This window comes from Pelobates fuscus, chromosome 13 (genome assembly GCF_036172605.1).
Source record: "Pelobates fuscus isolate aPelFus1 chromosome 13, aPelFus1.pri, whole genome shotgun sequence".
Classification (NCBI taxonomy): Eukaryota; Metazoa; Chordata; class Amphibia; order Anura; family Pelobatidae; genus Pelobates; species Pelobates fuscus.
The window spans coordinates 42,144,044-42,168,703 of NC_086329.1; the positions used below are offsets into that span (position 1 = coordinate 42,144,044).

The 24,660-nt window shown below is 38.9% G+C and overlaps 1 protein-coding gene across 4 annotated transcripts in view; it reads left to right on the top strand.

The window, feature by feature from the left end:
- Positions 1-24,660, top strand: part of CCDC88C (coiled-coil domain containing 88C) — a 103,932-nt gene that overhangs the window by 70,156 nt on the left and 9,116 nt on the right. The window contains exons 13-29 of one of the 4 annotated variants that reach the window (XM_063439755.1): positions 1,672-1,853; positions 2,779-2,916; positions 3,018-4,088; positions 4,306-4,433; positions 5,007-5,169; positions 6,743-6,925; positions 7,941-8,102; positions 11,834-12,111; positions 13,617-13,760; positions 14,884-15,070; positions 16,203-16,348; positions 16,844-16,933; positions 17,442-17,674; positions 20,693-20,884; positions 21,676-21,744; positions 21,841-21,909; positions 22,691-22,965. In XM_063439755.1, the coding sequence (XP_063295825.1) occupies positions 1,672-1,853; positions 2,779-2,916; positions 3,018-4,088; positions 4,306-4,433; positions 5,007-5,169; positions 6,743-6,925; positions 7,941-8,102; positions 11,834-12,111; positions 13,617-13,760; positions 14,884-15,070; positions 16,203-16,348; positions 16,844-16,933; positions 17,442-17,674; positions 20,693-20,884; positions 21,676-21,744; positions 21,841-21,909; positions 22,691-22,965 (3,710 nt within the window). Of the gene's footprint in view, positions 1-1,671; positions 1,854-2,778; positions 2,917-3,017; positions 4,089-4,305; positions 4,434-5,006; positions 5,170-6,742; positions 6,926-7,940; positions 8,103-11,833; positions 12,112-13,616; positions 13,761-14,883; positions 15,071-16,202; positions 16,349-16,843; positions 16,934-17,441; positions 17,675-18,008; positions 18,239-20,692; positions 20,885-21,675; positions 21,745-21,840; positions 21,910-22,690; positions 22,966-24,660 lie in introns of those variants that run through there. The other 3 variants (XM_063439756.1, XM_063439757.1, XM_063439758.1) reach the window with 3 other exon arrangements.

Consider the following 24,660-nt stretch of genomic DNA (forward strand, 5'->3'; position numbering starts at 1 on the left):
TCCTGAGTTCTGGCTGTAGATATGCCCCTGGCTGGATTAAACTGTAATGTCACCACATGTAATCTTATAGATTTCTCCTCATAGGAAAGTAAGCAAAGGATTGGCTGAGATGAGTCACTTTTTGCTCCCGATAGACAAAGGGGTATATCCTCTATATATAATTTTAAAAAGCTTTAAGAGGGAGATACACTTGGGGAGCGAGGGTCACATTTATTTTTAATTATATTAAACAATGGGGTAAATTGGTAAATTCCACTCTAGAGTCCCTTTAAATTAAATGGTGTTTATATCTAGGTCCCGTTGCCTTTTTGTTCGCAGGAGTGCTTCAGTAATGTATAAGTCCTATAAATACTAATTACCAGTGACTTAACATGTCAGTATGTTGCATTGGTGATTAGCATTCTTATGAATACGCTCATCCTTAATCTTGTTTTCAAAACCTCTGCAATTCTGGCCCCTTCCAAGTGACTGCATTGACCTCTTGGAAAGTTGTTTAGAACACAAAGCATGATCTAATCTAATGCTGATAGAACACAGAACATTCAATACTACATTCTAACATCTGGATAGTTGGGATGAAGGGTACCAGCTGATTGTAAACAGTTTTTCCAAAGATACAGAGCAGTTGATCAGATACTGAATCCAAATCCGTAGATGTGCTTTGCAAATTGCTTGATCTAATGAGGCTTTGCAACTGAGTTTAATTTGAGATTATATATATATAATTTTTTTTTTATTGAAAGAAAATGCAGCATGGCTAAGATTGTGTAGACAAACTTTTGTCTGATTAAAAGCAATAATGTTTGAAATATTATAAGACGTACAGACTCATCAAAAGGGGTAATAACATAAGTAATAACAATACCATACAACATACAAATGGTGACACTTATTATACATAAACATGAGGGGGGAGGGGAATAAGCAGCTATGCAGTATAAGGGCAGTTTCTTTCATCACCCAGAAGGTTTCTCTGTTGTTTGGGTATAGCATCACGTAGGTCTTCTGTCCCAATTCCCAAGTGGGCCATATATTGGCATATTTCCCCTTTGTGCCTAACATTTTGTGGTACATCTCTTCTTGAACCTTAGTAGTGTTTAACCTGGTGACATCTGCCTGAATCAAAGGAGTCAATGGTGATCTCCATGTCCCTTCATTGCAAATTTTCAAAGCTAACCGAATATGAAGAGCCAGTAAGATTCAGCCAGTTTGGAAGCTGGTCCCACCACCACACTAAAAAACAAAAAAACACTCAAGTGTAAAGGGCAAAAGCAGATGCATGTTAGTTGTATTAATTACATAATATTTTTTTATAAATAGCCTTTTATTTCTGGACATTCCCACGAGATGTGTAAAGTAGTCCATGGCATTATGACCCCTTGAGCAGGAGGACTAGGAGCCCAGAAATATTTGAGCTAATCACTGAGAGGCTAAGTAACACCTCAGTCAGTTTGCAATAGGCTTCCAAATAGATTAAACATTTAGACACTGTGTCTGATTTATTAATCGAATGATACCATTGTTGCTCTGAGAATTGTGTTCCGATATCTCGCTTCCATGCGGTCATATAGAGTAAATTATACTTGGGGGGGGGGGGGAAAAACTGTTATGTATTGTGAGATATGTGAATAGTTTTTACCTGATATTGCTTCTGCCTTTTGTTGACATCAGCCAGGAAGTCATTTGTGTTTGAACTGAATGAATCTGCAACCAGCCGGATCCTGAAGTTGGAGAAGGAAAATCAAAGTCTCCAGAACATTATCCAGGAGCTACAGGAGGCTTCGCTAAGTCTGGAGGAGAGCAGCCTCAAAGGACAGGAACTAGAGAAAGAAAACAAGCAACTCAGCGAGAAGGTGAACACCATAGGACTCCTTCACTTTATATCTTCATCCCAGTACTAGGTAGTGGTAATAGGGATATTGCCCATGGGAACCTTACCCCTGCATTACCTAGTTGTAATGGGAATATCACAGCCAAGAACTTCACCTTAATAATAGATGGGGATAATGGTTATATTGCATGAAATATCTTTTCTAAATATTAGGAAGGGATTTTGGTGGTATCACAGGCAGGACCTGTGCACTTATTGTGCAGAGCTCTGGCTACTTAATATGAAAACCCTATCCACATACTGTGTATTGGGTTTTGGCTGTTTTTCTTAGAACATTTAAAGTATCACTTTAGTCTGTAAGCTATCCCCCCTCCCCCCTCCACCCCCCTTCCCACTAAATTGTGATATTATATCAAAAAAATCTAAATCGATGAAGTAAAATTCAATTAAAAAAAAAAAAAATTCTTTTAAAAGTGCTTCTGTAAATTACTACTAGACCAGGAAAAGGCTTATACCATATACCACTGGCCAGCAGGGGTGTTTTGAATTATTTGAGTCTCTTGCAGTAGGTCCATTAATCACGTAATATAAGCCATACCTCTGCTGCTATAAGCTATATTCACAGCACCATTCATCATTTTAGTGGTCTGTGCACCACATAGAGCTTAACTGACCTCACTTTTGTGCAGCTGCAGCCTTAGAGAGGAAGTGAGGTATGAACTTACAGCGCATCCGGTTCAAGGGCAAGTTTATAGCTACAATGATACTCTGTTCAACACAATATTTGCATGGAGCATACATTGTTATGGTGATTGGGATGACCCTTTAATACACATTAGAAGTCATAAAATGTAGTTTTAACATCTGATGCTGCAATAAATCTATGTTTGTGAATGTCCTATATATTTTAATTGTATTCATTTGCATGTTGTCTTCCTATCTTAAAGGTTGAGAACTTGTATGATCAACTTGAGAAAGAGAAACAAAACAGCTTGGATCTTGAAAGTCTGAGTGAAGATCTATTAAAGGACAAGGAACATCTGTCTCAAAACCTAGATAATGTAAAATCAGAAAAGGACAAGCAGGTAATTGAACATATTTTAGTTTTGTAATTTTTTCCCCCCACCTTATTCAATACCCATACAAACTGTGTAATTATCCCAAATGCTTTATTTCTTAAATGTAGATTAAAGAGCTGGAACACGAAAAGCAACATCTAACTCAGGCATTGTCGGCTCTTCGGCTGAGGTCCCAGGTAAATGCAGAAGCCAGAGTAAAAGAAATTGAGATGGAGAATAAAATGCTTCATGAAACCATCACTGACACAAGCAGCAAATTAAATGAGGTGGAGTATGAAAAGAAACAATTACAGAAAACAATTGAGCAGGTTAAGGAAAAAATTGAGAGAGGAGAAGAAATGGAGAAAGAAGTCCATAGACTGGAGAAGCAGAATGAAAAGTTAACAAAAAAAGTAGCATCAATGAAAATTGTTGAAGAAAAGATTGGAGCATTGGAGAATGAAAATGCAAAGTTGGATAGTGATAACAGAATGCTGAAGAAATCTTTAGACACTTTGCAGAATATTTCTATCAAACTTGAGGTGTTGGAGAGTGAAAACAAGCAGCTTGATGAGGAGAACCTGGAACTCAGAAGAGCAGTGGAATCAATGAGGTTCTCCTGCACAAAGATAACCCAGATTGAAAGAGAAAATTGTGAACTTCAGAAGGAGAAGGAAGAACTACAAAAGAATGTTGAGGTTCTCAAAGCATTGGGAAAAAAGTCAGAACGTCTTGAAATCAGTTACCAGGGTTTGAGTGACGAGAACAGGAGGCTACAGCATTCTCTGGAGACTGAAAACAAGAAAATTCATGACCTTGAGGTTGAGGTTCAAGAAATGGAGAAGGAAAATAAGGAACTTCAGAAGAATGTGGAAGAACTCAGGCTTTCTAACAAGCGAGTGGAGAGGTTGGAGCAAGAGAAGAAAACTATGGAACAAGAAATGTCTCAGCTTGAGAAAAATCTGAAAATTTTAGAGAAGGAGTCAAAACGGATGTGGCACCAGGTGGAGCTTAAAGATGCCGTCTTGGATGACAATACAGTGAAGCTTGCGGACTTGGAAAAAGAAAACCGAACACTAGAAAAAGAAGTATCAAAGCTAAGAGATTCTTCCACTAAAATTCGTGAGTTGGAAAAGGAAAATAAGAACCTCCTTCAGCAGATGACTGTTGACAAGAGAACACTGGCAACATTAAGAGAGGTATGTAGTGAATGTTTCAAGTCATGCAACTTTAAAAATTAGGATTTATTTGTATTGAAGTGTGTGTGACTGTAACTTGATTTTGTTTCACACTTTACAAATCTTTAAAAAAAACTATAGCTTAGTGGTTCTTTCTTTACAGTGACAAACGTATAAATATTACATTAGCAACTTGTGAGTTTAAAATATCTGGTAATTTAAAAAAAACAATTTTTAGGATTTGGTCCTGGAGAAATTAAAAACTCAACAGATGTCAAGTGAACTGGACAAACTTAGCCTGGAAATGGAAAAAATTGGTTTAAATAAAGAACTGATGCTTCAGGATGAAAACAGTGACGCTGAGAGGTACGTCCTTGTTTAAGTTTATGTAGGTAATATCATGCAGGCTAGATTCAAAAGAATGCTAAGAGTGCTGCTAATCTTTTGTAGAGTGCCCAGTGGAGTTGTGCTACTGTCCATTGCAGAACATGCTCTATAATTTGGTTGCATTTCTGCCATTGGGAGAATTATTGAAATGTTGCTACTATTCTTAAGTAGAGAGGAGGGTAGAATTCTGATGTTGGTCTTCCTTAAGGCACACTGTACAGTTCTGCTATTCTATCCTTAAGGTTTCACTACAGTAAACAAAGGCCATTTAGGCAAATTGCGTGTAATATGGGTGCTCGTAGAATAGTTTTTTTTGTTTTGTGTTATGAGTGGCCGTACAAATAAGCATGTTTTTCCATAATAACCATTACACTTTTCCTTTCATTCTAAAGAGATTATGGTTAACAGAGTTTTGCCAGTAGCTAGATTGATGGTTATAAAAAAATATCTAGATGGTTATGAGTGAAAGAGATTAAATGTGTGTGAAAGTTTATTAAATATATATATATATATATTATTTAGTAATTTCAATATTACACTTTTTTTTTATAGAAAATATAAGGTTCTTGAGTGCAAAATTGAGTCAACACTAAAGACTACGCTGGCGGTTAAAGAAAGCAAGATCTTGGCTCTCGAGACGCAAATGGAGGACGCCCGCACCCTCAACCAGCAGCTACAGAATGAGCTGAATTTGGTACGGACTCATGTTGAGTGTGTACGTATTAAGCTTTAAATGATGGAAGTAAACAAAATAAAAGTGTTATGCAGTGGCATCGACTGGGCGTGCTCTTTAAGCATATACAAAAGCATGATCTTTCATCTTTTTATATATATATATCTATATCGTTTAACTTTGAGAACTGTTTGCCTTGTTACTAAACCTAGAACCATTCAGAACAGTTTCCCATATTTTATTAACCATTTGCATTCACATTTTTCCAACTCTAGTGTGTAGAACACATTTCCAAACATGCACCTTTTCTCTTCCTGACTGGCCCTTTCAACTTGCTAGAGGTTTGCGACGTTTGATCTAAATAAGGCAGCTAAGGCTTAATTTCTGTAAACACCCTTATTATTACTGGTTTACTAACCGTTGAGTTAAAAATGTATTCTTAAATCTCATGATATTTTATTATAAAATATATTTTAATTATATCCAACAAAAATAGTTTATAAAGCAATTATTTTATTGCTGTTATTATTGTTACTATTATTTATTTTTCCTATGGAGAGTGGTTTTACAGAATTGTCCCCATTTCAAACTGGGATGGTTAATTTTCGGTATGCACCCCCTGTCACTGAAGGTGTTAAACCAAATCAGGGACCTTTATTTGACATCCAAGCTGCAAATTTGCGAAAGGGATTCATATGTTGCCAAACAAGCTTCAGAAAAAGTTTTGGCATGTATCCGTGTCACTCTGCATTATACAGACGAAACATTTTGTGTCTGAGAGGGGTGCTCGAAATTCAGCTGTCCAGCAAGCAGCTGTTGCATTGCTGGTTGACTGATGGTCTTGCTGTGAAGGCAGCAGAAGGCAAAAACGAGCAATTGTGTCATAACCACTTTACAAGCAGAACTTACTTGGCAGAGGAATGAGCTTAATGAATCCTAGTGTTCTGTATCTCTTCTTGCAGTAGTTATCTTTTCCATTTTAAAACCTTTCTACAATAAACGGACATCCTGCCCAAGTATTGCATGGAGTTTGAAATATAATGTAATTTGGCAAAATATAGAATAACAGACCGACAGTTGCCAAATAGTGTTTAGTGCACTCACATACCACAGTATGTATCACAAATACCCAGAGGAGTGGTGCATGGCTAATGGGTGTTAAACTTCCACTGCTAACAAGAAAGTAGGCTCTGACATCACATACAAAATGAGCAGATGGTGGAGCAGGTGTAGAAAAACATTTTAATTGAGAGGTGATTTCTGTCATCATGTACATATTGAGTGAATATTACCAGGAAACTAAACCACAGAGACATAATTTCGTGAACTGTGAAAGCAGACGTGACTTAATCGTCATTCACAATTTAGAAAAGGTCTTGGTACCTTACATTGGTGATACTATACAATGATAAAAACTATAATTATTAACAGAATAACACGTATCTTTGGCTTTATTCATATAAAACCTTAGGGTTAGACAGAAAAGCACAAATAGAGATGGGACAAAATAAGTTTAGGTGTGGTACACAACCTCATTTACTCTCCTTCATACAGAAAATATTTATTGACCTTCTGAGCTGAAATAATCCAAATTTTGGCTGGTCCTTTGTTTCAGATAAAACAAGACATTGGAGCTTGTAAACAGACACAGGAGGAAACTGTCCAGAATTCGAATAGAAACCGTGGCGAGAAGCAAGAGTGTAATCGTCAGCAGACAGAGCATTTGCAGAATGGTGAGCGAGAGGCCACTCTGGAACTCTTAAAGGTGAAAGACCGGGCCATCGAGCTGGAGAGGAATGTAAGTTCATTGACCAGTAGGACTTGGTTTCCATCCAGTGTACTCAGTGTCATTAACATAAAGCTGGTCTACATTTTACATTGTTGCCCTGAAACATTCTCTCTATTAAGCTTGGTTATAGGTGTTTTGGGAAATGGTATACTAACTGAAGTTTTATAGTATCACTGGTAAATGTTTAGGTCCAAGCCATGTGCCAGAGGATTTGTGTTGCTTTCACTGACAATCAATTCTGAATCTTTTTGTTTTACTGAGATGTTAAAGTAACTTTGTCACCTGAAATGTTCTTTAAATAAATTAAATTAATTTACAAAAACAAGACATTTCACAATTCTTCTACATCCAAGATACAATAAATGTAGAGGGCAGTTTGAAATTACGAACATTCTTTTGTTGTGTAGGTGACCAAACTCTAGTTCCCATAAATGAATACTAATAATTGAAAATTACAAGTAAATGCTGCTGACTGTGTTGCCAGTAACCAATCATAATCTGGTATTTCCTGAGTTGAACGGAGTAGCTTTGCTAATGCAGTGCTAGGATTGCATGATGGTGCAGTTTGCCCATTATAAAAAAAACAATGACTAGAATCCCAATTTTGTTACAAATCTTTTGATTTGCGTTTGAATAAACTGCTAAACATTCATAGTATATGTAATTTGAAAAATACTTTATTTTTGTTTATACAGAATAATGGGTTCATTCATCTGTGAACATATAAACCAATTTCTAGCACAACAATTTATGCGCAAAGTCAGAACCAATTATTTGTATTTTTTTGGGGCCGACTGTCTTCCCTCATCTTTTGCTGACACAAAATGTTAAGTATTTTCCACAAACAATATTTTATATGCTCATCCAGTGAAGGGAAATAGTCAATAAAGTCATGCAACTTTAGTTTACATTTCCCAAGGGTCAGTTAAAAATGTAAAACATTCTGGTGTGAGTACCTATCACTGCACACATTACGTGATTGTATATAGTATTCTTATGTTTCACTCTGAATTGCTTTCATTAGAATGCAGCCCTACAAGCTGAGAAGCAACTCTTCAGAGAACAACTCAAGCATCTGGAAAACCAGAACCACTCTATCAACAATCAGATGAGAACACTACAGAAACAGGTCACCTTCCTTCAGGAACATAACACTGGCCTCCAGACCCAGACGGCCAATCTCCAGGTGAGTGCCTCCATATCTTTGTTGTGTAATGTCTTTTGGGGGTTTTCCATACACTGGACTCACAGATGCTATATAACGTATATTTGTAAATGGATTACCAAATATTACTTGTATTTTACCTCTCAGTTGCTTACCTTCTACATTAGTGCATCCCAAATCAATCTCCCAATCCCTCCATCTTGCATCTGACCACTTGTCACTCTGTGTACATCACTGTAACGGACCGTTTTGCTCACCAGAGGTTAAAAACCGTTTAGGCGATATTCCCCTTTCCAGATGCACCGACAGCTACTGTACGCACCAGTCTCCCGAACTGCAAACATATGAATTCTCCAACTCCCGAACAGGAAACACACGAATACTGGAAACAGCTGACCAGGAAAAGCATACCATCAGCTTACACTCCTGGCAATCCGCATACAATCCAATTCCCCCAATAACGAGACGACACTTTGTTTTGAGGGTTAAGCAGAATCTCACTGTCCTGGCACATACAGTCTCTTTTATTCCCAATCCACAACCACAGTACAGCCCACAGGGTATTACAGAACAACCAATCAATCCGTGCAATACACACAGACACTCCCACACAAAATCCTCCCCTCTGCCTGTGATATGATTACTGAACACAATGGGTAATCTCATTATCACCGGCAGAGGAATACAGTTTTTACACAATATTTATAACTTCTAAAATATACATGTCACAAACATAAAACATACATTTTCATAAGCACCATACTCCAAATACAAACATATGTCAAAATCATCCAAATTGGTCAATTGGTTCAAAAGATAGATCGAAGTCCTTTGTGACCAAATGAAGCATGGCTTTAACAGTCCGCAGAAAGGCACAAACCAGCCTTTCTGCAGGGAAAAAGAACTGGGGCCATAGTCTAAAGGCAAGAGGTGGGCAAGCAGTCCCCTCCAAGGACACGTGGCGAGGTCGGTTTCGCCACAATCACCGCCACCAGCAGGCTCTCAGGCACACTGTAAGATTAAAAGGAGGGTATATGAACAGTAATGGTGACAAACAGTGGGATCTTTGCAGGTCTGGGACATCTACAGTATGTACCAGACAGTGCTTCATCTTGTATTCTCCACATCCATTGTATGTGCACTTACACATTCCGAGGCTGCACATCTGTTGTGTATACAATTATAACGGAGTTTTACACTTACAACTTTTTAGGTCTGTAACTGTGACATTATAGGTACATGCTGACCCATCTTGTCATATTGTGTGACAGTTTAAATACCTTCCTAATCTAGATGCAGACTAAAATTACCATTGAACAGGAAACTAGAACAAAGTAAAATCTATAAAAATGCTAAAAGTAAATTCAAAAGATATAATTCCTCAGTGGCTGTTTTAACACCGGGTTGAGCTACATTGCTTTGAAGCACCTATAGCTTTCACTGTGCTCATAGACCTTTTTTTAAATTCGCATTCCAAGCATAACATATATCAAGTTATTGGGCAGCATACATATGATATAAGCAGAAATCCAGGGAATGCCACCCGTACCTTGGCACATAGTAATAACATGGAATGTGAGATTTAATATTTAATATTTTTTTCAAGCAGAGTGTATGTGATTAAGTTAAAATTTCTGTGCCTCAAATGGGAGCTGTAAGACAGACTAAACAAAAATATAATAGGGCTAAAAAAGAAAACACACCTCTATAAAACCTAACCCGCATAGAATCCTTTCAGAGGAACTTGGTGGTAGGGAGGGTATTTTAAAACATTTAACCATAGCCAATGGAATAAGCTTAAATTGTGCCAATTATGTGCAATACAATTACGGCAAGAAAATAAAGGCACATGAACATATGAAAAAGAAATCAGAAGCTTAAGAAAAGCAATAAAAACATACAGGCGGTAAGCATACACAGATGCTTTTAAGTAATAGTCTCTGTTAGACAGTTGTTATATACCTAGTGGTACAATGCCTTAATTCTGGGACATTCCACTTGTGGGGTGGTCATGGTGACGTGCCAGAGGCACCCTAAGAAGGTATTGAACCTGCAGGATACCAATCTTACAAAGAAAAGTCCCCCCCAATCCTCTTCACCCAGCAATTGAGCTGTAGCAACCTTATGGGTTGCATGGGGCCCATTCTATAGGGTATGTCTTGGGACTTCAGGAATTGGTTCAGTGGCCAGAGGGATCTCCTCTAAGAGGCTGTGTTCCTGGACAAGTCCTGGAAGAAGGTAAGAGTGTTACTCTCAGAATTAAAAGGTTTCCCCCTCAGCGCTTGTACAAAGGTAGTCTTATCCATTCCACTCTGGAACCTAATTATTAAATCTCTAGGAGCATTGGCGATTGCCGCTGATGCCCTGGAAATCCGAAACACACATAGAAACATAGAATGTGACGGCAGATAAGAACCGTTCGGCCCATCTAATCTGCCCAATACCTGCAGGTTGCGTGAGTTTTGCCTTTGACACGCCATGGAGCCACACATTTAAGGAGCGTATTTTGTCATCTATGGCATCCAGCCTCGGCGCAGCATCCTGCTGAGAGCATTGAAGCTTCACTACCTGCTGCTCCAGAGAGGCTTGTCTGGAACACTGGTCCCCTAAAGCTTCCTCTGTAGCCTTCACTCTACCTGTCAGGCCTTAATTTCTTATTTTAAGACAGTCTCACCCGAGGCTATAAATTAGCCTTATATTCTCCAGGGGGACTTGCAAATCTCCCTTAGTAATCAGCTGAGCAGCTTCCGCTGCCGATAAAGGGAGACTAGATAGTAGGTGACAACCAGGCTATTCCTCTGTAATATCGATGGGTTGTTTTCCCGATGAGGAGGAAAGTTCATCAAGCTCCCACGCCCAATATGTAGGTTTCCAATTGGTTTATCTGCCCTTTGCTTCTCTGGCCAGTGAGTTGTAGTGACCATGATATAAGCCATTGACACCAATCCGGTGGGGAAAGTACTCCGTAAATACGCAATATGGCGCGGGCATCTTGGATGAGGCATTTTACATTGTGGTATGGCTGAAACCAGATGCGTCGCCATCTTGAGTGTGGTGATGTATTTTCAGTTTGCACCATATTAGGCTTAATTAGTAAGTAACACACCTGTATGTATTTTTACTTCATTTGTATGGTATATAAAAAGCTAGGAGATCATTGTTATCTTAGACTGCACCTGAGGAAGACCTGCACATAGGTCGAAACGTGTTTTGCTGCTGTCAACTTACTTTTATCTGTACATGGAATAAAGTGATTTTTACATTGATCATCTGATTCCTGTCTCTTCTGGATACCACCTTGTTCCAGTAAAAGATCTTACTGCAATCCAAATGGTGGATGAAATGCCTATACAGTGCAGAGCCATTCTTTAAGGGCTCTGTAAATTGTGAGTGTGCCATTTTTAACCACCTTATGTAATATATATATATATATATATATATATATATATATATATATATATATATATATATATACATACACATATTGCACTATGGGTTTTCTGTTTTATATTTACATTATTCAGCATCCTCTTATCTGAATGTATGTAACAAGACCCTCCTCATTGTTTTTATAAAAGGTAAAATTTTAATCATTGTGTGCGCTTTAACACTTTTTAGTTTGGTCTTCTATTATTTTTGTTAATTGTAAAAGGTGACATTACACTTTAAGTTGTTTAAGCCTTTACTATATCTGCAACATTAAAAATACAAAATGAAAACACAAAATTCTATCATAATTTATCCTATTGCAGGTTGAGAACTCAACTTCCATGTCGGAGTGTGCTACTTTGAAGTCTCAGATCTCTCAGCTTCAGAACCAGCTTTCCACTTTGGAAAACGAGACTGAGAATCTTCTGCGGCAGAAAGAAGAGCTGAAGGTTATCCATGATTCTTTGCTCCATGACCACAGGCACTTGGGTTCCCTGTATGAGCGCCAGTCTGCGGAATATGAGGGTCTAATTAACCAGTACAGCGCCCTGAAAACCCAACACAAGAGCCTGGAGCAGATGCACCGCAGTCTGGAGGACAGGTGAGAGCACTGTGAATTGTAACCGAACATGGGAACTGAGGTAGCACCATGTAATGTAGCATGTTCTGGCTGTTTTTTTGTAATGTGATCCAAGGCTAGCAAAACAGGCAAGAGTGGTATGTTTAACAGACTTTTCTTAAAGAAACAGTAATAAAACCTAAGCAGGGCATGTCCTGGTTTCTGATCCATGACCCCCACTTTCAGCAGCCCACTAAATGTCACCTGCTTGGAGATTTTGTTACAAGTGATTTAAAGAGATACTCCAGGCACCCAGACCACTTCTGCCCATTGGAGTGGTCTGGGTGCCAACTCCAACTCCCACTACCCTTAACCCTGCAATATTTACATTGCAGGGTTAAGTCCTCTTCTAGTGGCTGTCTACTAGACAGCCACTAGAGGGACTTCCGTGTTCATAGAACACGAAAAGTGTTTTCAGCGACGCTGGACGTCCTCGCGCTATGTGAGGACCTCCAGCGTTGCTGAAATCTCCATAGGAAAGCATTGTATAATGCTTTCCTATGGGGAGGCCTAATGTGCATGCGCGGCCACTGACGTCAGCAGGGGAGGCGAGTAGGCGGATCCTGACCCAGCGCCGAGGGACATCGGTGCTGGACTCCAGTAAGTCACTGAAGGGGTTTTTACCCCTTCAGCAACTTGGGATGGGGGGGTGGGAGGGAGAGGGGCACTGCAGGAACCTGCAGTGCCAGGAAAACTAATATGTTTTCCTGGCACTGGAGAATCCCTTTAGGGATAATTCTTGGCAAGCGTTAACTCACTTTCAGCCACTAGGTGGCAGTAACTCTCAGGGTTATGAGTTCAGTTTTGACTTTGTCTGTGTGCTGTCTTGGGAATGCAATTTTACTTAACATGTTATTAAGCGTTAACTGGTAGTGTAGACAATCCATATAGGATTATCATTATTATTGCGATAATCAAAGGTGCCTTCCCAAAAAAGCAATGGATAGATGATCTAGGCTAGAACATACCAGGCAGAATGTGAATGCTAACTTTATTTTCCTTATCTTATTGCCTGTCAATGTGTTTGTATATCTAAACATGTAATATCTCCTATTTGAGGTGCCTAGCAGACCCCACTAAATATTGAAACTAAAACAATTAAGATATGGGAATTGTTTGCCTTTTGATTAGTCCCCACTCACATGTGCTGTTAAAGAAAGAACCTGCATCATCTGTATATCAGACTAATCTCATCCAAAAGGACGGTCCTAATCCAAAATGCTGGCTAGTTCACTCTGTACAAGAGATACAGCAACCCCAGATGAACTAATAGTGTAGATTATAAATGCAAGCTAGTTCCCTCTGCAACAGAGATGCAGCAAAAAAAAAAATATCATTGTGTTATTCATTGGGCCTCACCAGTGAGATATAGCTGATATCCTTCAAGGCACAGTGAGCAATTGGTCCATGTCTGGATTACCCTTTTAATTTATGGAGAAGGTATGCAAAGGAATACATTTTAATTTTACTTGTTGCTTTACTTGCAGTTACAAAAATTTGTTAAAACACAAGAATGAGCTGGAAGAATTAGACCATATATTAAAGGTCGAACGGGAAGCTCTTCAGCAAGAAAAGAGGAAAAATCTGATCACCACAAATGAAAATCAGAAACTTAAGGAAGAACTGGACGGGTGAGTAACAATATAAAAATAAGTTTGCATAAGCTTATTGGGGTAATACTAGTGAACTTTCTGCTTAATTCCAAGATTACAATCGGATGCAGAATCCCAACCATTGTGCCACGGTATAGTAATATAGGATGGCTTTTTTTTTTTTTAAATCTGTTTTTCTTTTGGCATTACCACAAAAACCAAGTACAAGAAAAAGGGCATCACATCAGAATATACATAGGGTTCATCAGACTCTAGCTCTGCCTAGGTGGGTGCTCATGAGAATGTACAAGTTTTAGGTGAATGAGTGTGTAGACATGTCTTGGGCACAATATAGGAAAATTGATTTGTCTTGGTGGGTTCACATTAGAATATAGCTGTCTTGTCTGAGCCACCTGTTCTCTTAAGTGTTATAGCTGTATACAAGGGAACTGAACTATACTTCAAGAAGAACACTCTACAGGGTTTTAAAGAGACACTGTAGGCACTATCTATAACAATTTCATTGAACTGATTATTGTGCTTCCACTCAGAGTTAAATAATTTTCGAGCAGTTTAACACTGAATCAGGATCCCTGTCTGCCAACAGCCCAGCCCTTATGAGAGATTACACACTTCCTTGCAGCCATTGCGATTCAAACGCGAATGGGCTTTGTGATAGGCTGTAAGTTGCCAGCTGACACTCTCACCGATCACAGTCACCCATTGCTGCTCCGGCTAATACACCCTCATTAACATAATCAACAAGGGTATGAGCTGCTGGGATCTCGTGTATTCCATTAAAACATTAAAAACGGTCTGATACTGAATGGAAGGAGTCAGGGTACTCAAGACACTCTAGCCACTTCAATGAGTTGAAGCAGTTACATTGCCTATAGTGTCCCTTTTAATTAAGAGGTGATGCGAGTAGGAACACACTCTCCACATACATTTTCATTTGCATTCAATGATGTTAGGATCTAGTGATAGGGTGCTTGATTTGAATCTGCAAGTGCTTAAAGTGTCCCTTTAAGCAAATAGAAACAAATCCTCAAATTATAGTTGAAATGAAAACAAAAGGTTGTTTAGTAGTGAATGAACGTTGTGTTAATTGAGAGATGGAATCAAGGTGGACTTGCTTAGTTTTGTGCTGTACATTTTGCAGGTTAAATTTCTTGCACACAGAGCTGAAAGAAGAATATACATCTCTACATAAACACACTAAGGACATGAAAACCTCTCTGAATAATTCCCAGATGGAGCTGAACCGTTGGCAGGCACGATTCGATGAGTTAAAGGTTCAGCACCAGGACATGGATATCTCGTTATCCAAACTGGACAACCACTGTGAGGTACCATGAGAACATAATCCAGATCCTAGAATCCAAATACTAATCCAAATTCTAAAAGTATTTACTTAGAGATAATTTATGGGATTGAAAAATACAGTATTCACATTTTGACAGACATGATAACCATGTAGTAGAGTAACAGAATCTCTGCACCATCCAATCAACAAAAATCCACATAAACTGCTTGAGATGTTTGTAAAGGGATCATTTATCTTAAATTGTTATATCATCATAATTAAAGTTTAATCACACAGGAATTGTAACACTTCTGTATGTTCATGATATACCGTATTTATCGGCGTATAACACGCACTTTTTCTCCCTGAAAATAGGGAGAAAATCATGGGTGCGTGTTATACGCCGATATCCTACATTTACTTACCTGTCTTGAAGCGTGGGCCGGCTTCACAGCGCGCACCGCGGAACTGGAACTTAAATTTCAGGTTCCGGTTTCCAGGGGGACTGAAAGGAAGTGTGCACACTATTGTGTGCACACTTCCTTTCAGTCCCGCCGGAAACCGGAACCTGAAATTTAAGTTCCAGTTCCGCGGTGCGCGCTGTGAAGCCGGCCCACGCTTCAAGACAGGTAAGTAAATATGGGACAGAGGGAAAGTGCACTAGGGGACACTATGGGAGGGGGGGGGACACACTATGGGGGGTGGAGAATACTATGGGGGGGGAGAATACTATGGGAGGGGGGAGAGAATATTATGGGGGGGAATACTATGGGAGGGGGAAGAGAATACTATGGGAGGGGGAAGAGAATACTATGGGAGGGGGGGAGATTACTATGGAAAGGGGGGGGAACACTATGGGATGAGGGGGGGGGAATACTATGGGAGAGGTGGAAATTTCCTGGAATTTCCTTCTGGAAATGAGGTGCGTGTTATACGCCGGGGCGTGTTATACGCCGATAAATACGGTATATATCTTTTGATCTATACATTTGTAGAGTATTCGTTTTAGCACGATGTATGGATTAAATCAGAACACTTACCTTAAAGGACCTTCTAATACACAGTGTATCTTAATAGAAAATGCAACATATTGGTCGTACATCCAATTCTGGCCTGCTTTCTTATTTTTAAATCTGTGGATTCTAGCGTCTAATGAATATATTCTCTCTCTGTAGCTTCTTACACGTCTAAAGAGCAATCTGGAGGAAGAGAACCACCATCTTCTCAGTCAGATACAAATGCTAAACCAACAAAATCAGATGCTGCTTGAGCAGAGTATGGAGAGCAAGGAGCATTATCACGAGGAGCAGAAGCAGTACATGTATGTCAGCTTAATCCACTCCTATATGAATACTATTCACTTGTAAAATACATAGAAATAGACTTATCTCTTCTGAAATGTGAATAAATACAAAACAGGTTGCTGGATATAGCCAATAGCAGATGGAATCACTGCTCAACACATCTCCCACTGGCTGCCCAGAGTTCTTGCACAAAAGTGTTGGTTCTTCCTATTATATATGTAATTGAGTGAGATGATTTGTAGGTGATCACAAATTAAAGTCCTTCTGTATTAAAAATACGAATGATGAATAGTTTATATTTAGGGGAGGGGATTGAGATCTTTTGTAAAACACACATTTGCCTCTTGAGAAAAGGTTTCTCTGCAACAGGAACCCTTTTCTCTTGCAAGAAATCTATTATAGATTGATTATTTAGCTGTAAACCCACACATCGCTAAGTGAGCAATGCTGATGTACTCATTATTTAAAGAGTGGGTTATTAAAACTTCATTTGATTTCCCTTACCCGTCTAGAGATAAATTAAATGATTTAAGAAGACAGAAGGAGAAATTAGAAGAGAAGATTATGGACCAGTATAAATTTTATGACCCTGCTCCAAAAAAGTAAGTTACTTTCATGATCATACAACTTTCCCTTTCCCCTAAAGGCTGTCTCCTGTTGCTTCTAAGTGAACGACTTGATTAATCATTCAGCTTTCAAACCATTCCTCAAGGGCTGATTATAGTCCCCATTTTACTGACATTCTCATTGGAACTTAGTCATTAAATCTTGGACTAATGTCTTTGCCAATAAAGTATTTTTGACCTATGTGATAAATTGTAATTAGAACATGTAATTAAACCCATGTATTTTAAAATTTATAATTGTATCCACAAGTTTAGAACACTACAAATATGTACCCATGTATTTTGAGCTGTAGATTATTATATATGAAAAGGCACTGCGTCCTGAGGCACAGAGTAGCAGCCTTGTGTGTGATGATCGCAAAGCTCGCCATTGGCATTGGAAATAGTAATTGTGGTGATTAATTTAAGCTGATCACGTCAACTCTTTTATGGTATGATATTCTTCTACATTTTCATCTTGTTCGTGGTTTATTTGTAACTGTAGGAAAAATCATTGGTCAGGTGCAAAAGCTCTTGCCAAATTAATCAAACCGAGAAAAGACTCTTCCAGGGAGCGATCAAAGTCTTCCACAGAAGGACAAACCCAACCGACAGACCACATGGAAGTTGCTACATCACCCTCCACTTCACGGCCCCTCAAGGTGCAACATGACAGTTTAGACAATTCCTCCCTAGGATCAGAGGACAAGGATAATTCCAAGGTGTTCTCAAGTAAAGGTAAATAGCTGTCCAATCATATTGACGTGTCTGTTTTGTCTGAAACTCAAATTAGAACTATTAAAATCCTCTGATTGTAAATAGATTTATTTAAACTTCCGTTGTAGCTCACTAAATTCTGCCTTTGTATTTTCTTTTCTATAGAAAAAAAGATAGGACAATATCAGTACTCTCTAACGTGAGATATAATATTTGTTGATTTTAGATGTACGTGGTCCTACATATATATATATTCATCCAGTAATCATAAATGTTCCAACATCAGGCATTTGATTATCACTTGTTCTCTATGTTATTCTCTAATTTTGGGTGACCATTTCTGATTTACCTTTAGCAGCTCCACGTTTAAAGTTTTCGTTTTTGAGAAGCAAAAGTCAGGACAAAGAGAAGTGCACGCAGAGTCAGCGCCGTTTCTCTAAGCGTCTGCGGTTCTGGTCGTCTTTCGATATTCCATCTACTCATAGCGGCTCTGTTTCTCTCCCGGAAATCCGTGACTTCTAATACTCTCTCTACACTTTCTGAAGCTATGGAAAAAAAAATAAAAAACATAAAAAAAAGACATTAGACCCTTCCAAAGACCTTAAGAATATCACGCACACATTACGTTTTTTTTTTTTTTTTCTTTCAAAAATTCCTATGTATCCTCAAGCAGAGCTTTGAAAGGGATGAAGACTATTCCTACATTCATATTAGGACATTCTCAAATTAGAATCTTATCATACACTTCCACACACCTGATGAGCAACCTGAGTTTCTCGCTGTGTAAGTTGTGTTGCCATAAGCACAGACACCCTGTGTTTGACGTCCATGGCTTGGTTCAGCTGGTGTCAGTTAACAAAGTTTCCTGTGAAAGGTCTTGATCAACCAAACCGTGTTTATATTGTGAATGTCAACCAAAGTAAAATTATTTAGACACCCACTTATGTGAACTGAGGAATGTGCAGATCAAGAGACAAAGGGTTTTTAACTTTAGTCTAATTATCATTAATGTCATTCACATGAAGCATCATACGCAAATTAACTACAAAATCAGTTTGCTTATTGTGGCGCGTGGTGATGACATAAACAGGGATGTCTCATTGTTTTAAAAGATCTAAACATTCTTCTTGTGGTCCTCCTTGCATTGTGCAGATGTGTGTTTCACTCATTTAACTAGGAATTGCGGACAATTGACAAAGACTTAGCAAATTTGGGATGAAAAAAGCTGAGCTGGAGAATTTTTCTGTGTGGCTATTTTGGATGAAAATATGCCATTCCATTGTCAATGTTACACAATTCCCAATATAGTGAATGAAGCCCCATTGGTGTTCCCAATGTAAACACGGTTTAGTTGGTAGAGTCCCTGTAAGCAGTTGTATTCTCTTCACATATACACACATATATGTGAGATACAGCTAAATTACCCTATTTTCCATAAGCTTCTTGAAACCGCTTGGCATGCTCTGTCTCTGTCCATCTAACACCCATCGATGCTTCTCCTTTCTAACATGCTGTGCATGTTCTCCGGTCTTGTTTCTTCCCTATTTATAAACCACCGCAAGTAATGTCTGTCATGTATTGAAACCTGCCGTTCAACCTGTTGAGGTTCTCATAGATTAGGGAGAATTGCAAAAACAGGGAACCCTCCTGTAATATTTGGGCACACAGACATTTTTATTAGCCTATAAAAAAAAATATTAGAAGGGTACCAACAATGTACCTTATCGCATCCATTCAAGGTAGAATAGAAGACCGCAACGGCATAAAAGAAAGCAACAGCCATCTCGTGCATGTGCTTTAGCACATTCAAAAATCATTTACAGCTGTGCCATCTCCCCCCTACACCACCATCACCCCATTTGGATATTAAGTGTCCTCCTCCAGAAACCAATATTAATGATTAATCAGTCAATTAATGTGATCTATAATGTCTTTATGTAAAAGCTGCTACTGGTTATTGGTAACATTAGTTCATTTTAAAAGACACCCTGTAATTCCAAATGACGTAAATTCAGGCATATGTAAATTTTATTTATTTAGCTCATTGCTCTTTGTAACAATCAATGCTATTCTCTTTGTTACATTATAACCCAGCCTTTTAAGGGCCAGCAGTAGAGCTTTGAAAGAGCGGTTAGGCCCAGCTGGTGATAAAGTGGGAATATCACAGACTAGATACGATGCCTGCTACAAGATGCATGGGCTGAAAACATTACCTTTCTATTAATTCTAAGTTTATTAAGATCAGAGCTGGGAAGAGTATAAATAGAAGGTAAAATTTGAATAGAGTGAACCAAAAATAGAGCAAGGAGAGAGTTAATTCTAAATTGTGTAAACAATGTTTCGTTATATATTTCCTATCTGTCTGCCCTTATATACACGTGAATATTGCTGTGTGTAATATGCGTTCACTTTAAACTTAAGGTTAACGTGTAAAGCATAAAGTGCAGGCGTTACTCCTGCTCGTTTCTTTGTCTACGTCTCTTGCGCTTGCTGCTCGTTCCTTTGTCTACGTCTGTTGCGCTTGCTGGCGCTGCTGTTTCTGCCCTCGTCGGCCTCGCTCTCACGGTATCTGCCCTGTGTCTGCCACATGTGGAGTGGATCGTACGCAGCTTTTTGTTTCCCGTTTTGTTTTTTAATGATGTATTAACCTTTACCTTGTGTGGAAGCATTGAAATGTCACCAAAAAGATATGGCCACCGAGAAGGGACTAGAAAATATTTGGAGCAAGGAAGTGATGCTTTCTGAATTAAAACGGAATTGTTAGAGATGGGTTTGATTACCCCATGTGTATTTCATGGTGCTGTGGTCCAAAACCACGCGTTACTCAAAAAAAATAATACTGAGATTATCCAAAGACTGTTATGCAACAGAGAGTGGTTTATGTTGTGACTGTAAAACCCACAACACAAACTAGTCAAACGCTTTCCTTCTCCAATTTTTTTCTTCTGCCATTCTCCGGTGTGCTGGTACCCTGTGCTCTGACTTGCTGTGTCTGCCTACCTTAACTTGCTAATCTCCTATTGTCTGACCCCTTTATAGTTCGGGTTGATGTTAATCATAAGCACCACCGGATGTCCTACCAAGGAGGAGGCAGGGAAGAAATTGAACATTTGGAAAGACTGTCTCGCTCCAGTAGAATGGAACTGGGATCAAGAGCTTTCTCTGCTTCAGCAATTCACCTCACAGCCACAACACCCAACGTGAAATCCCAGACCCTGGATAGACCCAAAGGTGACTTAATTAAATGAGGGTTGGTTAGGTTGAGAACATTATACTGAGCATATTATGGCTCTAGAATGTGTTGAGGTGGCATGAGTATAGTATGTTAAGGTGGCGGCAGATATGGTGGAGCTATTGTAGTGCTTTTAACATGTGGCCTTAGTAAAGATATAGTGTTGGTGAGGATGCGATGGTGAGCTCTATATGTTTGTGTTGCCAGCTGTATGGTGTGGATATAACATGAAGTGCAATTCCCACACTAAGAATTATTTGTTCTCGTGCAGGTTTGCACCCTACAGTTTCTGCTGTTCCTCTGCATTTCTGCAGGGATACTGTTCTTGATATCCCATCTCCCACTCTCTACAGCAGAGGTGCCCAAAAGGTAGATCTGCAAATGTTTTAAAACTACAGCTTCCATGATGCTTTGTCATTCTAAAGCCATGCATAGCATCATGGGAGTTGTAGCTATACATCATCTGGAAATCTACCTTTTGGGCACCTCTGATTTAGTTGTAACGTTAGCAGACATTTAATTATGTTGTTATAGTTAATTTGATTTGCCTATAATGGTGGTGTTCATTTCTGTTTGTATGTTCCTGTCTTGTTTAATTGTTTACTATACACCACCTTTCAGACAGAATAAAAGAGAGGGTTTGCTTGCAAACCTATTTCATGAGCAGATACTGAATGAACTCTAAAATAAAGAGCAGTAGGTTATGTCTGAATCATTGCTGTCCAACTTTTGTTTGTTTGTTTTTGTCCACATATTTTTACTGTTGATTCCTGTTTATAACCCTTTTTAGGATTTAATTCAGATGATAACCTCTGCAACCCAATACAGGAAGCTGAATTGAGCCTCACAGGACCCCGGGGTAAATTTACTGCCTCATTGTTTGTGTGTGGGGTTCATTCTAGAGTGTTCTGTGCACGGGATGGTCTCCGTTACTTACTTACTTTTCTAATTTCAGCTCCCCGGCCAAGTAGTATTGAAAGCAATAGAAGTGCATCGAACAGCAGCTCGCCTCTGACCTTAAAAGGTACAGACACAGAGGAATTTTTATCTATATCACTCTACCTATTTCTGTATGTGAGATTTGTTTTCTTGGGGGTATAAGTAACCTGCTCCTGATAACATAAACCACAATCCTCAAGCATGTCCCTGCCTTTATAATGCATTTTTTTTCCATTCATATAAATATATAGCGAGAGAGAGATAGATATGTGTATATATTGTGGTAAAGCCAAACACGATACAACTCCCCACAGTGCAAATACAAAAATTACTGTTCTGTATCACCTGCATATCTCAAGTTGGGCTTTGAGGGATTCTTCTTGGGCATACAAAGTGTGACACCCAATAAGCACCCATTAACTAACATAACATATATCCTGCAAACTTCAAATGTTGAACATACCCCTATGGTATGCAATTATGTATCATAGCTTTTTTTGTTTTTGTTTTAGTTTTAATCCCTCACTGCCTGTCTCTGTAATTTATTATGACAGAGACCATTTAATACATCAGGAATTAAGACCTCTATAGGAGACTTAAGATCAAGAAATTAAGAACAAAAGACCTGAGCCACCAATTGTGTTTTGGGATAGTAAAGACTCCAGTGATTAATTTAGAATTCTTCTTGTAAGGTTATGTTATATAAACATATATACTGTATAGCTGACAAATGTAAATGTATGTATTTCACAAAAAACTAAGATTAATGTTATATGCACACTATAAAAGACCAAAAATGTGACCATTTCTCTTTCACAGCTGGCTTAATTTCCACTGACTTAAAATACCTGTATGTGCTGTCTTAGGTTCCACAGTTTATCTCCCAGGAAGGACAGAGAGTATAAACAGTGAAGACCTTGTTCCCACAAAAGAGGTGGCTACATTACCCAGGGACCACAAAATATGGACCCCTGTCAATAAACCTGAACTGTCTAACAGAAACAGCCTGGCTTCTTCTAACAATCAGGAAAAAAGACCTCCCAGTCGTGCCCAGAGCAGGCCTCGGCCAGGTTCCCCTGGGAGCGAGATGGTGACTTTAGAAGAGTTTTTGGAAGAGAGCAAACAACGGTCTCCACCCAGTGTAAGGATATGTATAAATAGAAAGGTTCTGCCGGAATAGTGAAAAGAATGTGCTATAGCAGTCGTGGCTTAATATTGAAACCCCTGGTGTGTAAACTACCATTCCCATGATGCTCAGCCATCCAGATAATAGTCCGTACATCTGGAGTGACTGTTAGCTGTCACCGTTGATTAGTATTGTAGATCATGACTACATGCTGTGCGTCTGTCACATTTTGTTTTGCGTATGAAGAGGACCTCAGCTCTGGTATCCGTAAAGAACTGCAGATTGATCCAAAGCCACTGGAAATGAGGGATAAAAGATAAAAATAAAATGTGTGTATGTGAGTGTATGATTGTCAGTGTATATAATAATGTGACTATAAGAGTGTGTGAATATGAATTATAGAGTAAGGAACAGTGCACACTCCTAGATTTTGCAAGGCTTCTTAAAATCACCAATGTCAGCAAACACATATGAGGATTCAATTCCACCATATTTCCTTATTGTGTTAAGTCCAGCACTATGCCGCAGTACCCCAATATCGGTGTGTCCTACACTAATTCCTTCCAATGTAAGAGTGCTAAGTGTGCTAATTCCTTCCAATGTGGGAGTGCTAGTGCTAAGTGAACTAAAGTGTGTTTAATCTGTTGTAAGAGCATTGTGAATATATATATATATATATATATATATATATATGTATATATATGTATATATATATATATATATATATATATGTATATACATACACACTGCCTGGCCAAAAAAAAGGTCACACACTCTAATATTTTTTTGGGCCGCCTTTAGCTTTGATTACGGCACGCATTCACTGTGGCATTGTTTCAATAAGCTTCTGCAATGTCACAAGATTTATTTCCGTCCAGTGTTGCATTCATTTTTCACCAAGATCTTGCATTGATGATGGGAGAGTCGGACCACTGCGCGAAGCCTTCTCCAGCACATCCCAAAGATTCTCAATGGGGTTAAGGTCTGTGGTGACCAATCCATGTGTGAAAATGATGGATCATGCTCCCTGAAACACTCTTTCACAATTTGAGCCCGATAAATCCTGGCATTGTCATCTTGGAATATGCCCGTGCCATCAGGGAAGAAAAAAAAATCCATTGATGGAATAACCTGGTCATTCAGTATATTCAGGTAGTCAGCTGACCTCATTCTTTGGGCAAATAATGTTGCTTAACCTAGACCTGATCAACTGCAGCAATCCCAGATCATAGCACTGTCCCCACAGGCTTGTACAGTAGGCACTAGGCATGATAGGTGCATCACTTCATCTGCCTCTCTTCTTACCCTGATGCGCCCATCACTGGTGGTTCCCCACTATCCTTCTAGTTTTTAATACTGCATTGGACAGTACTTAACCCAATTTTAGTAGTTTCTGCAATCTCCGTAGATGTTTTCTCTGCTTGATGCATGCCAATGATTTGACCCTTCTCAAACAGACTAACATGTTTTCCACAACCACGGGATGTGTCTTTCGACATGGTTGTTTAAGAAACGAAAAGCTACTCATTGCATCAGTTGGGGTTAAATAACATGTTGCCAGCCGAAAGATAATCACCCATGCAGTAACTATCCAATAGGAGGCTCTTACCTATTTGCTTTGTTAAAGGACCACTATAAGCACCCAGACCACTTCAGCTCAATGAAGTGGTCTGGGTGCCAGGTCCCTCTAGTTTTAACCCTGCAGCTGTA